The sequence below is a fragment of the Dipodomys spectabilis genome, unplaced genomic scaffold (assembly GCF_019054845.1).
Source record: "Dipodomys spectabilis isolate Male_0828 unplaced genomic scaffold, ASM1905484v1 ptg000089l, whole genome shotgun sequence".
Taxonomy (NCBI): Eukaryota; Metazoa; Chordata; class Mammalia; order Rodentia; family Heteromyidae; genus Dipodomys; species Dipodomys spectabilis.
The window spans coordinates 10,630,681-10,650,719 of NW_024870766.1; the positions used below are offsets into that span (position 1 = coordinate 10,630,681).

At 33.7% G+C, this 20,039-nt stretch overlaps 1 protein-coding gene across 1 annotated transcript in view; it reads left to right on the forward strand.

Moving 5' to 3' along the window:
* The window catches only part of Pclo (piccolo presynaptic cytomatrix protein), a 280,740-nt gene that overhangs the window by 167,232 nt on the left and 93,469 nt on the right, over positions 1–20,039 (forward strand). Inside the window, 1 exon segment of the mRNA XM_042684701.1 lies at positions 6,803–6,893. Within this exon segment, the coding sequence (XP_042540635.1) occupies positions 6,803–6,893 (91 nt within the window).

Below are 20,039 nucleotides of genomic sequence, written 5' to 3' on the forward strand. Positions count from 1 at the left end.
TTTTGGTAACTTAAGTATTTCCACATTTTATTACCTCTGATTGGCATTGGCTCATAGCTGTGTTACTTCCATCAGACAATTTGAATGCTTGCATTATCCAGTAGATATTTACTAAATTTGTATTATATATCCAGCACTGATATTATGTGGAGTTCTTGAAGAGCTTAAAGAATACCAGGTAAGATAGATTTGTATAATTTTCAGTATTTCCCATAAACATATGTTCAGTCTAAAATATAACAGATATGAAGATGTCTAAGCCAACTCAGAAGAGAGGGTTTTATGGAGGAAAAAAGATACACTATATGTAGACATTCAGCATTTTGTAATCATAGTCTGGATTATCTCTATATAGCCACTAACATAAAGTAAATAAAGGAAGAAATCAAAGTATAAATAAGTTTTATAATTAGATAACTATAACAAAATTTATTAACTTATTTTAAAGCAACTGAAGTAATGTTTGAGTTGAAATTTGAAGACTGCTAAGACACAAAGGGTTGGTAAATTGAAGGTAATGGTTTAGTAAACTCAGTGGCCTGGCCTTAAATTGATGCCCTAGCATGACAGATACTTCTAGGTTACAAATCATTATGATTATTACAATACCCACCAAAGAAGTAGCTTATTTATTCACTAACATCTAAATTATCCTAGTTAGTGAGTTGCTGGTAGAGTTAATAATAATAATTTGAAGCTGAGTTAGTTCAAAAGTATTTACTGTATTCTAATTTACTATGACTTTAATTCACAGAGTGTTAATCATATTGCATAACCAAAACAAAAATTTTGCTGTGCAAGTACTGTAATACATCATCTTAGACTTCTTGCTCAGAAGCTTCAATTTTTATGAACATATTTTGAAATGTTAATTAGAATATCCTTTACTATGCTATCTCATTTTCTAGAAACATTGGATATTCTTTTCTACATATTTTAATTCTCTTTTTAAATTTTCATCTTTAATGTATTTAAATTAAGAATTTTTATTTTCCACTGTAAACTTGTCAATATGCTTTCCTTCTTTGTACTTTATTTTAGTATATTGGGTGATACTGAATTATGCATTTCTTAGCTAATGTTGATACTCTTAAAATTGTATTTTAGTTATAGTTCTACTCTCTATAAAACAATCTGATTAGGAATATGTCATGAAATAAAATTATTTAAACAAGCTTTGAAATATTAAATTTGCTTTTTAATCACCATTTTCTAGAATGGTAATTTGTCTATTGAAGATAACATCCTCAAATATATTTTAAGAATATATGTAATAATGTTTTATGTATTACCAATATCATGTCTCTAATGTTCAGTATTTCCAACATTCCTACACAATGCCAATAAAAATGAAACGGTTTTTCCTGGTGGTTCATGGCTCAGGAGGCTCAGATCTGAGGATCCCAGTTTGAAACCAACCAACCAACCTAGACAAGAAAGTCCATAAGACTCTTATCTCCATTGAACAAGCAAAATGCCAAAAATGGAGCTATAACTCCATTTGTAGAACATTAGCTTTGAACAGGAAAAAGCTCAGGGACAGTGCTTAGGCCCTGAGTTCAAACCCCAAGACCAGCATCCCCCCCCAAAAAAAAGAAGAAAGAAAGAAAGAAAGGAAGGAAGGAAGGAAGGAAGGAAGGAAGGAAGGAAGGAAGGAAGGAAAGAAGGAAGGAAGGAAGAAAGGAAGGAAGGAAGGAAGAAAGGAAGGAAGGAAGGAAGGAAGGAAGGAAGGAAGGAAGGAAGGAAGGAAAGAAAGAAAGAAAGAGAAAGAAACTATAGCCATGGTTGTTATTGTTTTTAATAATAGTAACACTGCTATATACATTGGATTTCTATGGGGAATAAAGCTATTTCTTCTGCACATTTTTCACCTAACACTACCTTTTCTTAGGTACTCAAAATGGAGTTTTCCAACACATATATCTATCTGATATTACTTGAGAATGTAATCTGCGCTAGCCCTCAAAAAAACATTCTAAACTTGTCTGTTTAGGTAGATGAAATATGGATAGTCCTATTAAAAGCTCTGTTCCTAATTTACTGTTACCAATGTATATAGACTTATGGTTATTTTCTTTTGAGTAAATCATATACAACACATACTTTAATGGTAGCATTAAAAATATGCTGAGAGTATATTTCAGATAAAATATTTTACAATATTTAGTAAAGTAGAAAACATAAGGATAATTGTTAGGTGAATGTGATAGCCTAATATGGATTTTCTTGCTATTAACAGTTTTAATTTGTTTAATTACATCTTTACTTGGGCATCCACAAAGTAGACAAATTATATGTAGTTAGCAAAATGCAAATACACAATGTTATAAGTTAGTTATGAACAGCCACATAGCCACTACACAGGCAAGAAAAGGGAAGATTGCCTGCATCTAGAAACTAGTTTGGACCAGAGTCATAACTTCTGCATTGCCCAAACAAGTGACAGTTAAATCGAATATTGTGGCAATTATTTGTTTTTACTGGTAGTTTTTTTCTAAATATAAACTATATAAAACATCACATACACTTTGATTCCATAACATTTTGGATTTTAATTATATAAAGTTCAAAATTCATGCTTTGTAGCATTACAATTTAAGCACTGGCTTCCTCTTTAACTCATCATAAATGTATTTGTATCTGGAGGACAGCAAACTGTTATTTTAATTTTATTCAATTCTTAGATCATAAAAGGTAATATTAAACTCTAGATACCAATAAACTCAAAATGCTTTTATTTGAAAACATATGCATAATAAGAGTTCGTGTTCCTGGAGAGAGAGATACAGATTTATTTTCTTGGCTTCCCTAAGAGCTTTTCTTTAACTTTGTCATCTGCCCTGGGTCTCTGTCCACAAGGCTTGCTTGAGAGGTTAACATAGGTAGCAATTACCCTTTGGGTATGTCAGTAGCAAGTATTGGTGGAGATCAGAAGTAGGTGGGGGTTGTCTCTTCCCTGTAAGGTCAGTGTGAGCTGGCTAAGTCCCTTATCTGAAGGTTATTGTGTTTCTCGATGTGGTTTTCCCTAAAGGATTTGCCTTCTTGATTCTGAGGACATTTCTTGCCCTAACTACTTTGCACCTAGCCCAAAGTGCAAATCCCCCAAGATTACCTGGCATCTTACCAATACATTTTTATTTGGATCCTTTGTAAAAAACAAAACCAAATCTTCCTCAAATCATCATCATTCAGGAATTCTAATTCAGGTCCAATATCTCTTCTAAATCTTCTCAATACCAAATCAAGAATCTAGAATTGGGTGTGGTGGGGCAGTGAGAGAAAATGAGGGAGGGGGTAACACTGTTCAAAAAGAAATGGACTCATTACCTTACTTATGTATCTGTAACCCCTGTGTACATCACCTTTACAATAAAATTTAAAATAAAAGAAAGAGTCTAGAAGCATTATAAAAAACAAACAAACAAAAAAAAAACAAAACAAGAGTCCGTGATCATAAAGTGTTCTGGAGGCAAAAGAGATAAAACCAAATCAACTAATTCAAACACTAATTCATTTGCTTTAGGTATTTTATACAAAGCATAACATAAGGACATAGGAGAAAAGAATGGTTGGACATTTTTATTAGACTCACAATCATATTAACTAGTAAATAACAAAAAATGTATAAATTCGTGTCTGTTTTGCATACATGTTTATATTTATGTGTAATCCCTCAATGCTTCAGTAGAAATCCAATTCTGCTTTGTGAAGTTATGAGATCATCTAACCTCATTTACTTTTTATATCTTTCGTTAGATACTTAATCCCATAAGACTAATATCCTCTAAAGGGTGGGTACAGTGTTTGGCACATTTTAACTATTATAAAATGCCTCCCCAATACATTACTGCTGCACACATCCTGTGCAGTCCTCATGCCCCCAAAGGAGCATCTATCTCTTATGCTGATGCTGACATTGGGTTGGTCTCTCTCTCTTTCTCTCTCTCTCTCTCTCTCTCTCTCTCTCTCTCTCTCTCTCTCTCTCTCTCTCTCTTTCTCTCTCTCTTTCTCCTTTTTTCTCTCTCTCTCTTTCTCTTTCTCTCTCTCCCCCCTCTCCCTTTCTTTCTCTCTCTGCCTTTCTCTCTCTTTCTCTCCCTCTCTTCCTCTCTCTCTCCCTCTCTCTCTCTCACTCTCTCTCCCCCCTCTTTTCCTTTCTCTATCTTTTATTCATCCCTACTGATGAGTAGGGTTTGGTCCATATACCTCCCTCTCTTGAAACAGACTACTTTGATACTTTCACCAACACAATCTCCCACAAATCTGGTAAAGGTCTTTACTCTGTGCTCCAGTAGAACCCACCCACAAAAGTGCAATGGCAGTGTTCTGATTCCTCCACAGGATATGTAGGTGCACATGCTTAGCATAGTGTTGGGAACTCAGTAGTGCACTCTTTCTCTTAGTGAAGCATTTAAGTAGACAACTGTCTAGATAAGGAATGTTAACACAAATGTTATCATTTCATTGACATGAAGGTTCAATTTAGGAAAATATTTGTAGTTAGAGAAGAAAAACTATCATTTTAAAAAATGGCTTGCAAGTGATAGATGCCTCCATGTACAATTACCAAAAGTCAGTAGTAATGGAGACCAGACTCTTGGAGCACCATTCAATCCAGTTCTTCCCCTGGCCTGTTCCTTCTCATTAGCAAAAGCAACACTATATCCATATCCAGAGGACTTTCTCAACATTAGTTTGCAACTGTTAGAAAAAACTTTGGCATCTGTCTGTTCTATATATGAGAAAAGACACTTCTGCTCATTACGGACCCTTCATCATATTCATCCTAAAATTCTTATACTTCTTTATTAAGTGCAAACGTGAAGCTGGTTCTAAACAACCATAGAAATTACAGGTGGTAGTGTAGAGATAATCTGAAAGCAACGTTCATGGAAATCAAGCTGTTTGACATCCCTTCATAGATATGAATTAGAAAAATAACTAGCAAATAAAACTGGTAAAAAAAAAAAAAAAACAACAATGTTCAGGTGCTGGTAGCTCACACCTATAATTCTAGCCACTTGGAAGGTAGAGATCTGGAGGACTTGGATTTGAGACCAGACTGGTCAAATTAACTAGAACCCATCCTAATGAATAGCTGGGTGTATCAGAGCGGCAGTGGAAGCTGATATTGGAGGAATCACAAATGCAGGCCAGCTAGGGAAATAATTGTTTGGAAGACCCCTATCTCAACAGAAAATTATGAGCATGTTGGCATGGATCTGTCATTCAAACTATAGTAGGAAATGTAAGTATGAGGATCATCGTCCAGGAAAGCCTGGGCCAAAAGTGATACCCTATTTTAAATATAATCAAAGCAAATAAGGCTAGACTTGTAATTCAAGTTTAGAGCACTTGCCTAGCAAATGCAAAGGCCTCGGTTGAAACTTCAGTACTGATAAACAACAACAAACACACTAAATTTAGAAACCTGCTTGCTTTTCTAAACTGTGCAAAGATGCACTATGATATCACATCTTCAGTAATCACCAGCCTCTATGTATTTGTACATGTGTCTATACACAGATATATACACATATATACACATACATACATATATGTATATATGGGAACACTAGTAAGGAAGAAGTAACAAAGTAAGAAATAATTTAAGTATATTAGAGGAAGTGAGAGGCAGACAGATAAGAGAGAGAAAAAAGAACAGTAGGCAAGTCATGGGAGAAAGAATTTTTGTAATTCGACTTACTAGAGCATTGCTCCTTTAATAGGGTTTCTTGCAGTACACGAAGACCAGATAAATTTTCTAGGAACGTTTCTTTACAAAATGTACATCTCATCGGCTTTAACTTTTGTTCAATAAGTTCAGATAATAGTCTTACATTTTTCTTAAATGTATTTGAAAATAGCAGTATGAAATATCTATTTATTAAACTTTCTTTCATTTGTAATTTAAATAAAAAATAATAGCATTTTTAGATATGGATACTATTTCTCATTTCAAAAATCTCTTTTGAAAGTAAAGCTCCATAAACCATAGGCACAAATTTGCATTCACTAATTTACTTTTGTTTCAGAAATGACTTTTCACCAGGTGGAAGCAGAGATAATATTGTACTGTCAAGTTAATATAGTACTGTCAAGTTCAACTCTCAGTAATGAGAATTGAAATCACAGACTTGCAACAGTAGCTTCAAGTGTTACTTCTTCTACTCTAAAAACTTTATACTAAATGAGAAATAATCCTGTCAATAATACAACTTTTGCACACAAAGCAAGCTTCAAAAAGTGTTGAAATGAATCACGGCTTTATTTAGGCAAAAATTAGTATCCACATACATTGCAACTTCTAGTTGATGCACTTAGCAGAAGTATAACACCAAAATAAACAACTAATTTGAGCATAATGAAATCGTAATTGTGATAATAGAGATGTGGAATAGGGAAATCTCATTTCCTATACAAACATCACTTACTTGATCAAGATGAGAAATGCCTAGGCTGAGAAGAGCAAAATCACCAGTAGGCAATATTCCATATACATTATCTATTCATAGTCATCAATGACTATATATGCTCTGGTAATGGACTTCTTTGAGACCTGTTAGATTCACCAAGTTCCCATATAAAATAAATCAGTTTGCAAGGCCAGTTGTTTAGAAGTTTGGAAAAGCTAGTTTAATCATTACATTATATTAATGAAAGATGCTTAAACTTATCATTTGAGAATGTTCTGATGTATTTTCATTAATTTGATTGATGTGTCTTTGAGTGAGCAAGTGTAGTTAAGTGCATATTACATTTTAAGTGTGTTTAACACTGATTTTTCTTCTTATATGTGCCTTAGATCATACAGATGAATGGGAAAACTATGCACTACATCTTTCCTCATGCCAGGATAAAAATAACCAGGGACTCTAAAGATCACACCGTTTCAGGTAAATTAAATCAAACAATCCAGTCTTCTTTATTCAAATAGCAGATTGATGTATGTAATGAGCTTTCATTTATATTACTCATTAAATTTTAGAAACCCATATTTTATATAAAAAGTTGTGTTCTAGAAAATGTCCAAAAATAAGCAGGCTATCTATTCTAGCAAAAAAAGTCACAAACTTTAGCATGAGGGATCACTGTATAATAAATGATTTGACCCTTCTTTTCTGCATTTTAAAGTGCATGCTGATACAAAAGGGGGCACAGCTATCTCCTTCGATCTTATGTCTGATAAGGCAAAGATTAAAGCAAGATACAAATAGTAGTGAGTGGTAAGATAGTCTAATAGGAAAAGAATATGTGAGACCTGGCCACTCTTGCCTAAAGGAGGAGGGATGAATATCAGGGAAAGGAGAGTTATTACATGGTGAGCATGCCACTTCACTACATCTTCTGCCATCTTTGAGATATGAATAGGAAAATTCAGTGACAAGGGACAAAAGATATGCATAGAACTCCAGTATGGTGTAGCCTCACTGGTCAATATCTCAGTTGAGTTTTGGAGGTGTTGTTATGGCTGTCATCACTGGAGGGCAGCAGATCTGGTCCCTGGGAGATGTTTCCTCTAGCTCCAGGGTGCAGCCTCATAATTCTAGGTGAGTGACCTTGTTAGGGAGTGGTCTATCCTGCAAGGTTCTGTGATTCATTAGGCCTAGTTATCTTTCCCAAATAAACATGTGTCACTCCTTTCTTCTCAGAACCCAAGGTGATTGTAAAGTGACTATAGAAAGTGGTTTAAGAGAAAAACAAATACAAACTGGAGGGAGAGATGATAGCCATTTCCCTGTTTTTAGTTCATTTACTTTTCAGCAAGTATCTGATGCAATATCCTTTCAATAGACTGAAAGTGGGTTTTCTCTAGAGTAAGAATGATAGCATTAGCCTTTGGTGTTTGAGTATTTATTGAAATGGTTCTGCCTATGGGGCTTAGGCCTGCTATGAGTTGGAAGTTTTAATTATAATTCGGTATTTTCTCTGAGAGGCATAGTGATCTCTTTCTCCCATGGTCAATACTTGCCTCTTTGTTATCTGATATACTTTTTTTCTCTTTAAATATTGGAGGTCCTGGAGAATTTCTGTTTTAGCTTTTCTTGTATAGACCCATCTCTTGTGCCTAGTTTCTATCATGATTTCATAATGATTTGTAGTTATTGCTCAAATTAGTAATTTAAAATTATTATATCATTATGAATTATAAAAAATTATTTCCCTAATTGTCTTAACTTTTTCTAATGAATAAAGTCCATTCGACTTAGTATTTATACTGCTTATTTTTCTGGTTGTATTTAGTTATGTCCTTTTATAAATAAAACTGATGAAATTTTTAAACTTTTTATTTTGAAATAATTTTAGACTTCCAGAAAATAGTTCAGATGATTCTTTTCATTATAGTTTGTCCAGCTGCCCTAATGTTAATATCTGACTATATTAATATGATCAACTCCCCCATATTGACATTGCTTTGGTGTTATTAATGCATATGTCTTATACAAATTATGAGTTTCTTCAACAACTCACTATTTTTTTAATGGTACAAATTTTTTTTGGTTAGGAAATAGAAAGACTTGGAAAATTTATATTTTTTATGTTTGTTATAGTAAAAATACTGTAAAGAGGGGTTACAGTTACATGAGCAAGGCAATGAGTACATTTCTTATTGAGCATTGTTGCCTCCTCCTTTGTTTTTCCCCTACCATCCCTTCCCTCCTACCTCCACAACTAACACCCTTACACCCTGACCCACCAAAATTGTAAAGTTTGTTTTTAACATAGTGGTTTGTACATCTCATTGTTACAATGGGTCAACCTGTATCCTTTCTTTATTGTGAAAATACTGTACAGAGGGGTTACAATTACATGGGCAAGATAATGAGTACATTTCTTATCAAGCATTGTAGCCTCCTCCTTTGTTTCCCCTTCCCATCCCTTCCCATCCTCCCCCTGCCTCCCCCACCCAGTCCTCCTCCCTGATTGTTGTAAAATTTAATCTGGAATTTCACATTGCACTTAATTTTTGTGACTTCATCATGTACTGAAACCTAGTAGTTCATTAGACTTACTTTGTACTTCATAAGCTTGGAACTTCAGAAAGCTAGAACTTTTATTTTACAAAAAACTATCCGATTCTATAAATGAGTGAGATGTTATGCATTTTTTGAAGTTAATAAAATTTCAAAGATTGAATATTCTCTCTATTACTACTCAAGTACTTTACATTTTGTGCATTTTATGGACCCAAGATATCAATACAAAATATTCATATATATTCTGTGTGTGCATATATATATGCAGTATTACATGCCTGCATGAATATATGCATAAGCACCAGATCTAGTATGGTATTTTTACTGGTTTGGTTTTATGTTGTTGTTGTTGGGGGCTGCTTTTGTTTTTTGCAAACACTAATTGTAACAAAAGAGTGATCTATCTCTTCAATAGTTGTTACTGCTGGAGATTTGAGACCTTGATAAATTCACATGTGAAATAGCTTTTCTTTGAATAATTTTCCTCCGTGTTTTATAGAGAATGAGTCAATTAGAAGTCTAAGGTTGTTTTCTTTGTTAGATTAAGTAATTATACTTATACCAAAGGAAGATAATTTAAACTTCCATATTTTTTTGTTATTTACACTGCATTTTAAGTGATGATAAAAATCCAGAGGTGAATCTCGAAATCCAGGAGCACTTTTTGCAGATGTTATTACTTGCAGAAATTATTTCAGTTTATGCTATCTCATAAGCAAAACAATATAACACTTTACAGTGATGCCAAAATTATTTTGAAAGATGAATGATAGCCACTGTGGAAAGCATTATGGAGGTTCCTCAAAAGATTACACATAGAGCTCCCCTATGACCCAGCAATCCCAATTCTGGGCATTTACCAAAACAATCAACAACAAGGCCATACTGAAAGTATCAGCTCAACTATGTTGATCTCAACAATATTCACCATAGTTACGATACGGAACCAACACAGATGCCCATCAGTAGACGAGTAGGTCAAGAAAATGTAATATATATATATATATATATACATATATATATGTATATATATATACATATATATATAAATACATATAATGGAATTCTATACTTCCGTCAGAAAGAACAACACCACCCCATTTGTTAGGAAATGGAAATATTAAGTAAAGTTACCCAGTCCCAAAGAAATTTAGGTGCCATGATTTCCCTTATTTGCAATAATTAGTATGCATACAGGATAATCTCATCAGATGAGCTGAAAAGCTCAAAAACCATGTACAAATGACCATATAAGATGATGCTAAGTGAAATGAACCCAAGATATAGAACACAAGAGGTCTGTCTTTATTGTTATTGTTTTAAATGTACCATATGGTTTTATTTTGTTGTTGTTGTTGTTGTTTCCTTTGTATGTTCTTTCCCCTATGGCTTATCCCCTGTTGTCACTGCATTCGATTTTGATACCCTGCATCATATATATATATATATATATATATATATATATATATATACATATATATATATATATATATATATGTCTAATCTGGGAAGGGGGAGGGGAATAAAAAAACTCTGAAACAAGGACACAGGATGACCCATTTCAACAAAGATACCCACAGGAGAGTATATTGGAAATGAACTTTACAACTTCAGGTGGCATGGGGTGGGGAGGAGGGGATAGGAGTGTGGGAGATGGGGGAGGGAAGACATAGTGGGGCAAAAACAAGGCAGGGGAGGGGTAACAATGATCAACAAGTAATGTACTCATTGCGTTACTCATGTAACTGTGACCCTATACAACATCTTAACAATAAAACTTTTAAAAATGTAAAAAAAACTTGAAGCATTTTTCCTAAATTATCAATATATGTTTCATACCTTCATTCTTACTTTTATTCCATATAAAAGATTATTACTTCTGTCTTAATTATATTTTGATGCTCATGTTTGTTTTCTTTTGCTTCAACTGGAAGAAAAGTTTAAAATAAGAAAATGGCACAAATAAATGCTACTGATTTCTTGTTATGAATAGTGACCAAAAACTGAATTCAGTTTCCTCTTTATCTATAATTTGAAAGTGAGAAGATTGCTTCTTTGAATAATAAATTTTCTAGTGCTATACTATATCATTTTTCTCCATATCACTTTTTCTCTTGATATCCACCTAAAATAATACAGTTTTTTGCATGTTTTTATTTGCTCTGCATTGATTATACATTCCATCGATCTTTAGGAAATGATTACAAAATTAATGTTTCCAAAAAGCTCTTTAGAACTCCAAATATATGTACATGCACTGCTAGAGCCAGAAGTTACAATCATAAACAACATCTAGTAGCAGCCAAATTGATGGAGTATTTATACTCTTGGCTCATCCCTATATCATTTGTTGGCTAAACCAAAACCTAGTATGATTAACTAAATATCTGTTATTGTAATTGACTATTGTTATTTTTTAGCTAAAGTTGCCAATTTGTTTTTAATTAAGAAATTTGTATTCAAGTTGATGATAAAATTGTATGTATTTATCTGTACAACTTGATGGGTATTTTTGTGGTTTGGTTTTGTGTATGTGTGTGTGTGTGTGTGTGTGTGTGTGTGTGTTTGCCACACTCAAGACTTAGGCCCTAGGCATTCCTGAGCCTCTCTGAGCTCAAGTCTAGCACTGTACCACTTAAGCCACAGTGCCACCTCCACCTTTTTCTGTTTATGTGGTTCTGAGGAATCAAACCCAAGGCTTCATGCATGCTAGTCAAGCACTCTAGCATACCACTAAGCCACATTCCCAGCCCACAATATGATGTTTTGAAGTATAGTCACATTGTACAATGACTAACTATGGCTAAATAAATTCTCTGTTACCTCAGTTATATTTGTGCTAGGAACATTTTATCTCCACTCTGAATATTTTTTAAAACTACAGTATGTGAAGTTGGGAATAGAACTCAATGTTAGAGCATTTGCTGAGCCTGCACAAGGACCTGGATTCGATCGCCAGCACCTCAAAAAATACAATGTATTCATGTTATCTGTAATTACCAATCATTTAAAGATACGTACAAAAATAGAGATAAAATGATACATTATGTCCAGAATTTACTTCAAAATAGATTAAATGTTGAAAATGGTACAGAAGTAGATGAAACAAAATTGAATAAAATTGACTATAATAAAACCCAATTACAAAAAATTATTTTCTCTCTTAGAGAAAAAAAATAATCATTAATGTTTTGTCATTTTGATTGCATAAACCTATTGAAGATGAATTGATTTCTATCTCTTATGTCATATAAAACTACCAGTGTAGTATAGACTATTTTATATGAATTATATAAAACAAAAACATTTCAGAAGTAAAAACATAATTTTATTTATTGGAAATAAAAATAGTTTCATGTTTCTAGTTTCAATCAGTTTGGAAGGAATTCATAGAAATAATATTGGGTTGATCTTAGGGAAAAAGGGATCATCATTTGGGAGAAAAAGACTGTAATGACTCATAAGTATAGAAAATAAATCTTTTAAATGTGGAAACAAAGAAGTAGTTAATAAGTGTTTGAAAACTTTAAGAATACTATTTATTCAGTTGAGCACATGAGGTAGCAAAGTGGAAAAAGTAGATGAGTTGTGTGATCATACAAACCTGGAAATTCAATTCTAGCGCTTAATTTTAACAATTTTTTTACTTGTAAAACAAATATGACCTCCACGATCATAATTGTAACTGAACCCACTGAAAAATCTGATATTTTCTACACACTCAACAAATGCTATTTTCTCTTTGCTTAGGGAGAGAGATGAACAGAAAAACACAAAATGTAATGTTCAAGATCTCTCTCTCTCTCTTTCTCTCTCTCTCTTTCTCTCTCTCTCTCTCTCATAATTTAGGACACCATCTCACAGTTCCAGAAACACAGCTGTTTGAAATGAGCCAAAGAAACTCTGATTTAAAAAAAAGCATTTGCTATGTACAGTTCCATAATAGACTAACTGCATCCGTAAGGTTAGAAAGACTAATTAACAACTATAACAGTAAAGAACATTATAAATGTTTAGATTGGGATGTTAGCAGCAATGGCTTCTTAGGAAATTATGAATCATTTTCTGTTCCTCAGTAGTTACAATCTTTCTGGTCTTTAGAAACAGCAGACTGATTACCAATGTCAAATGTTTTCCAGTCATCACATTTTGTGTCAGAAATTTCTGTCATCACAAAAATTTCACTGGCTCTTGTTAATAACTTCCATGACATCATATATGCTCATGCATATGCTTGTTAACATAGCATTTCTCTCTAAATTGGCCTATAATTTTAATGTTCAACCCCTTTCACAATATCTACAGGCTGATCCTGAAAATTTTCACATTCCAAAGACTCTAGAATAGTAAAAGAATCTTTGGAAAGTTCTCAATTTTACTCAAGTTTTTGCTGTCATTCTCTCTACTACACTCATGATGTGCTTCCCATTTCCTATATATTGATTCCAGTATTTTTCTGGTTTCTGAGGATTTCTTTTCTTTTCATTTTCTTTCAGATGAGATGTTTTCCTTTGTTTTGTCTCCAGATTTGCTTCTTTTATTCTTTCTTCTCAAATAGGATGTAGAGAACAGCTAGTAGTTAATTTCATTGGTTCTTTTTTATTTTGCTGCTTTTGATAATTTGTGTTTGGGTGATGAATTTCTTTACTTTTTTACAGTATTTTCTTTTTTATATATTTTTTGTGAAAATACTGTACAGAGGGATTACAGTTACATATGTAAGGTAATGAGTACATTTCCTATCGAGCATTGTTACCCCCTCCTTTGTTTTTCTCCTACCAACCCTTTCCTACCTACCTCCCCAACTCCTCCCCGCCCCCCGAAAGTTGTAAAGTTATTTTTCCAACATAGTGTCTTGTACATCTCATTGTTAGAATAGGCCAAACTGTATCCTTATTTCAGCATTTTGTTATTTCCCTTCCCCTCCCCAAATCAGAAAAATGTATATACAAGATGCAGGGTACCTGAATCAAATACAGTGCAAACGGGTTGGGGGAAGAACATACAAAAGAAACAAAAAAATCACATAGTACATTGTAAGTACATTAAAAACAACAACAGCAAAGATCAAGCCTCCTGAGTAGCTAGGATTATAGGCATAAGCCCCCAGTGCCTTTTGAGTCACCATTTCTATACATTACTTTTTAATACATTATTTTATACATTACTATCCCTTATCCTTTGCTTACTTTGTTTTGCTTTTATAATGGTATTCTGTCTTGAACTCAGGGCCTTGTACTCTTGCTTGTCATTTTTCACTCAGATGTCAATGTTGAGGCACAACTCCAGTCCAATATTTTGCTGGTAAACTGGAACTAGAGTTTTTACTTCTTGGGTTAACTTCCAACCATTCTTCTCAGCTCTTAGTCATATGAGTAGCTAGGACTACTAGGCATGAGTCGTCAATACCTGATGTACATATTCTTTTTGTTTTTCTTTCTTTCTTTTTTTAAAAATCAATGCTGGGTCTTGAGCTCAGGGTGTAGGGTCTCTCCCTGAGCCCCTTTGGACTTTACCACTGGAACTATAGTGCCATAGCTTTCTCTGCATAGTATATTGAAGATTAGATTCTCACAGACTATCCTGCCTGGGCTGGCTTCAACCACTATTCTCAAATATCACAACTAGGATTACAGTTTTGAGCCACCAGCACCAGGCTCACATTATTTCTTTAAACACAATTTCATCTCATTCTTTAAACAAGTTTATGATAAGAACATCTTAGGGTTTAAAGACACCACTTTATTTGACATTTTGTCACTTTCTTGCTTGTGTAGGGATAATATTTTTATGTTCTTTGCATGTATCACATATTTTCCTTGATATTTTGTAATATATATTGCACCATTGGCTCATATTTTCTACAAGGGACTTTATTTTCTCTGGCAATGTAATAACTATTATCTCAGCTAATGTTTTGTTATTATCATCATCTTCATCATTATCATCTTAACTATTATTGTTGTTGCAATGTATTATTTTTAAATGATAGTCCTAAGAGTTGTATCTGCATGTTTTAATGGTTTGCCAATGACTCATCATAAGTTTTCCTTGAGCAACTTTAAAAAACTTGTAAATCTATAAAGTTTTGTTAATGTTCAATTTTATGTTCAAAACTCAAGCAATTAAAAAAGTCTGTCTAGTTTTTCATCTGTGCTATATATATGTGTAACTCTTACATAGATATGGGGGTAAGTTTCTACTTTCTCTGGTATGGGTTTAGTACATTCCAGGAATTCCTTTAACCAGTGATATGTCTAGCTTCCTAAATCTACTTATTGCTGTCTCTGGTTCCAATCACATATGCATAGCACCCAAATACTCTACAGGTCTGTTACTTGCTCTATTCCTTAATACAGCAAAGTTTATTGTTTCCATGGCCTACCCTGTTCAGTAGAAGTACTATGTACCTGAGCTGGTGAGCAGATGATAGATGTATTACAGAACAAAAATTTAAGAGAATATTGTTCTTAGCAAAACAAGATGAACAAATGCTCCTTCATTTGTTAACCATTTTTATTCAACTTTCAAAATGCTCAAATGATCGATTACTTATAAAGTGAATCATATATTTGACTGTTAGGAGAGGATTTTTGTCTATTCAATCTTTGTAGTTGTATTTTAATTTCAGTAGTTTTCAGTAATTATTTCCCAATGAAATAATAAAAATGACATAATACTCTGGATCCTTTAGTCACCTAAAAGTTGTTGATTGTACTGCTTTTTGTTATTATGGGTGAAGTAAGACAGGAAGAATGAATTCATTGACATCCACTTTTTGTGAGATTCCTATGACAATTTCTACATATTTCCGTTATGATCTTGATTTCATATGCTTAAAAAAAGAAAACTGGAGTCCTAATGTACCTCCCTCTACTCTATGAAGAGTTACTCATCAGAAAACATAATAGCAGTTCTTGGTAGCTGGATCAACTCATTTCAAAAAGATAGGCAGTCTTCAGAGTTATCTCAGGAATTGAGGAAAATAGTCCCATTATCCTGTCAACACTTCAAAAATGAGTACATTAGTTTTCTGAAGATTATGGCATTTCCAGAATCCTAAAGAAAGTGAATGACCAGTTGTAAAAACAACACAGGGACTCAGCTCTAATTCCGTAAAGGAATTCAATTTTTATAGCACTGTCTTTAAGACTGAATAAAATATTGTTTGAAATTTTTACATGGCTAAAAACTTTCATCTATATTTATAAAATATTAAAATAGTGTAATGAAAGCTAGCAAAAGAGTACTGTATAGTGAACTCCATAAAGAAATTATGTGCACATATATAATAATCACAAGGAATCTCTTTGGTGAAATTTATTTATGGTAGTAAAAAATTGTGAACCAAGAACCAGAGGCTCATATCTGTAATCCTAGCTACCAGAAGTCTGAGATCTAGAGGCTCATCCTTCAAAGCTAAAAGACCACAAAATTCTATGTTCAAAAATACCCAGCAATGGAGGTGTGGTTCATGTGATAGAGTGCAGGCAAAGGAGAAAATTTGGGTCCCTCACTATAAATATGAATAACTCCAAAATTTCTTTAAAATAAGTAAAAGTAATCAAAAAAACTATCAATAAAGTAGTTATTGTCCATTGGGACTGTAGTCACAGCTCCGTGGAAAGTGGATGAAAGAGGATCTTCAGTTCAAAGACAGCTAAGGCAAGGGTACTAATACCCTGTATCAAAACAAATGGTTGGGGGAATAGCTCAAGTGTCAGTCCACTTGACTAGGTTATGAAAGGCTGTGAGTTCAATCCCCAGTATCACACGCATGCACACACACACACACACACACACACACACAAATTAGCTAGCTAGCTAGTCAGACTTTCCACTTTCATTGTTGATCAATGGGTATTTCAAACACTTGCAAAATATGTAAAACATTGGATTAGTTTCGAATTATGGTTTCACTTGGGAACAGGAGGAATAATAAACACTCCAACAGACAAACATACAAAAAGCAAAAACAACCTCATATTTATTCTGATAGTTATAAAGCTAGATTTTGTAATGGCTAGATTTTTACATTTGTAAAACTGTTCTTGTTAATATATATTAATAAGTCAAAAGTTATCTATAAAATATAAAAAATAGTGAATATCTAAAATATTTGGGGGTATTAGATATAATAATTATGATATGTGTTTTCTGAAATAATGTTGGAAGTACAACCATTTCTACCATATTAAAATTTCATTCACCTTTTTTTCTTGGTTACAAATGCTTACAATGAAAATCCACAAAATGCAACAGAAGATATTTAGAGAAAATTTATGTCCAAACTCTTAAGTAAAAATAGATCTATGTATCTATTGAACAGTAAACTAAAATACTCCACCACCAATAAATTATCCTATTGTAATCAACGTAAATACAAATATACTTAAAACACAATTTACTCACCTTCTATATCTGGAAAATCTACTTTAAGTAACTTAGAAATACATTAGAGAGTTATAATAAGTAAAGGACTGTCTGCCACTATAAAGAGATGAATTCATCTCATAAAGAATACAAAGAATATGAATGCATCCATCCTTATTTGAAATAGATACAGGAAAAAGCTTGTATCCCTGTCTCCAAGAATTTGCAAAATACCTGAAAAAGTAAAGGAATACATGTAAAAAATGAATTAATATATCTGTGGACTAAAATAAGGGTTACACTCTACAGCTGAATTATATACATACACATATCACTTGTTTGCTTAGTTTCTTCATTTGCTTAAAAATGTTTACTAATAAGGAATGGCAAATAACTTTCTTTATGAGGAAAAAATGTGGTTTTGTCTTTATTTTAAAGTTGAATACCTTTAGAATATTTTCCTGATAATCAGATTGATGAGCAATGAATATAAAAGAACATGAAAGTCAAGGAAAAACAAACAATAAATTCCAACTTTGGTTGTTTTGAATGCTGGCCCAAAATATGGCAAGTATCTAAGCCCTCAGTCTCAGCTGCTTTGTCTTGAAAATGATATGGACTTTAGCCATTCTAACTGGAGTGAGGTGGTATCTCAATGTTGTTTTGATTTGCATTTCTTTTATGGCTAGGGAGGTTGAGCATTTCTTCATGTGTCTATTGGCCATCCTTCTTTCCTCTTCAGAGAAGTTTCTCTTTAAGTCTTTAGCCCACTTATTTATTGGGAAGTTGTTTCTTTGAAGATTCGTTGTTGGGGGATTTAATTTTTTGAGTTCCAGGTATATTTTAGATATGAGACCCTTGTCTGTTGTATGGCTAGTGAAGATCTTCTCCCATTCCGTGGGCTTTCTATTGATCTTGCTAGCTATGTCCTTTGCGATGCAAACTCTGCAACTTCATGCAATCCCATTTGTCCAAACAACAGATGCTGGAGGGGATGTGGACAGAAGGGAACCTTACTGCGTTGTTGGCGGGAGTGTAAACTTGTTCAACCACTTTGGAAAGTAGTATGGCGGTTCCTCAAAAGACTCCACATAGAGCTCCCCTATGACCCAGCAATCCCACTTTTGGGCATTTACCCAAATGTTTACAAACAAGAACACACTAAAGCTACCAGCACGACTATGTTTATTGCAGCACTATTTACTATAGCTAAGATATGGAACCAACCCAGATGCCCCTCAGTAGATGAATGCATCTAGAAAATGTGGTATATATACACAATGGAATTCTATGCCTCCATCAGAAAGAATGACATTGCCCCATTTGTTAGGAAATGGAAAGGCCTGGAAAAAATTATATTAAGTGAAGTAAGCCAGGCCCAAAGAAACATAGGTCCCATGGTTTTCCTTATTTGCAATATCTAGTATATATATCTGAGTCAAGCAGAAAAGGTCAGATAAGGTGATGTTAGGGAAATGAACCCTAAGATATGTATTCAAATGTTTTTTTTTCTTTCATGCGATTGTTTCTAACACATTTATAAGATTATTTCTTTGTTGCTTTGTATGTCCCTCCCCCACAGTATAACCCCTGCTTTCACTGTATTTGATGTTGGTATAATTTGTGGAGGGGAAGGGGAAAAGCAAATCGTTTAAATAGGGATACAGGTGGACCCATTGCAACAATGAGATGTACAAGTCGTTATGTCGAAAAATGAACTTTACAACTTTGGTGGGGCGGGGGGGAAGGGTAGCGGGGAGGATTGGGTGAGCAGGTGCGGGGGGGGGGGGGGGGGGGGGGAGGATGGGAAGGGATGGGAAGGAGAAACAAAGGAGGAGGCTACAATGCTTGATAGGAAATGTACTCATTATCTTGCCCATGTAATTGTAACCCCTCTGTACAGTATTTTCACAATAGAAAAGTAAAAAGAAAAAAAGAAAATGATATGGACAAGAACTAAATCATAATGTTGAATGGAGAGTTTAAAAAGAAAATGGGAAAAGTTACAGTATTTTGTTGGACACATGAGAAAATATTTCCTTCCATTTGTGAAGAAAATACTAAGACATTTGAATAAAACTATTGGCACATTATAATTTCATATGTATGAAATGCAAAATAATTTTATAGTAAATATATTCAATGTAAAATAGAAAAATGAATGTTGATGTTCAATAAAATTTTAAAAATATTAATATAAGGTACATACACAATAAAACCCAAGTCAAATGTACAGTATGTTCTTGTTTGTGATCATTGGGTCATAGGGGATCTCTATGTGAAGTCTTTAAGGAACCTCCAAACTACTTTCCAAAGTGGTTGAACAAGTTTACACTCTCACCAACAATGCAGTAGGGTTCCCTTCTGTCCACATCCCCTCCAGCATCCTGTTGTAAGTTGATGTTAGGCAAAATGAACCCCAAGATAAGGACTCAAGTGGTTTTACTTTCTTGCTATTATTTGTAACATATTTATAAGGTGATTTTTTTTGTTGCTTTGTATGCCCCTGCCCCATGGTATAACACCTGTTTTCACTGTATTTGATGTTGGTATAATTTTGGGAGGGGAAAGGAAAAAACAAATTGTTTAAATAGGGATACAAGTGGACCCATTGCAACAATGAGATGTACAATACCTTATGGCGAAAAATGAACTTTACAACTATGCGGGGCGGGGGGGGGGGGGGGGGGG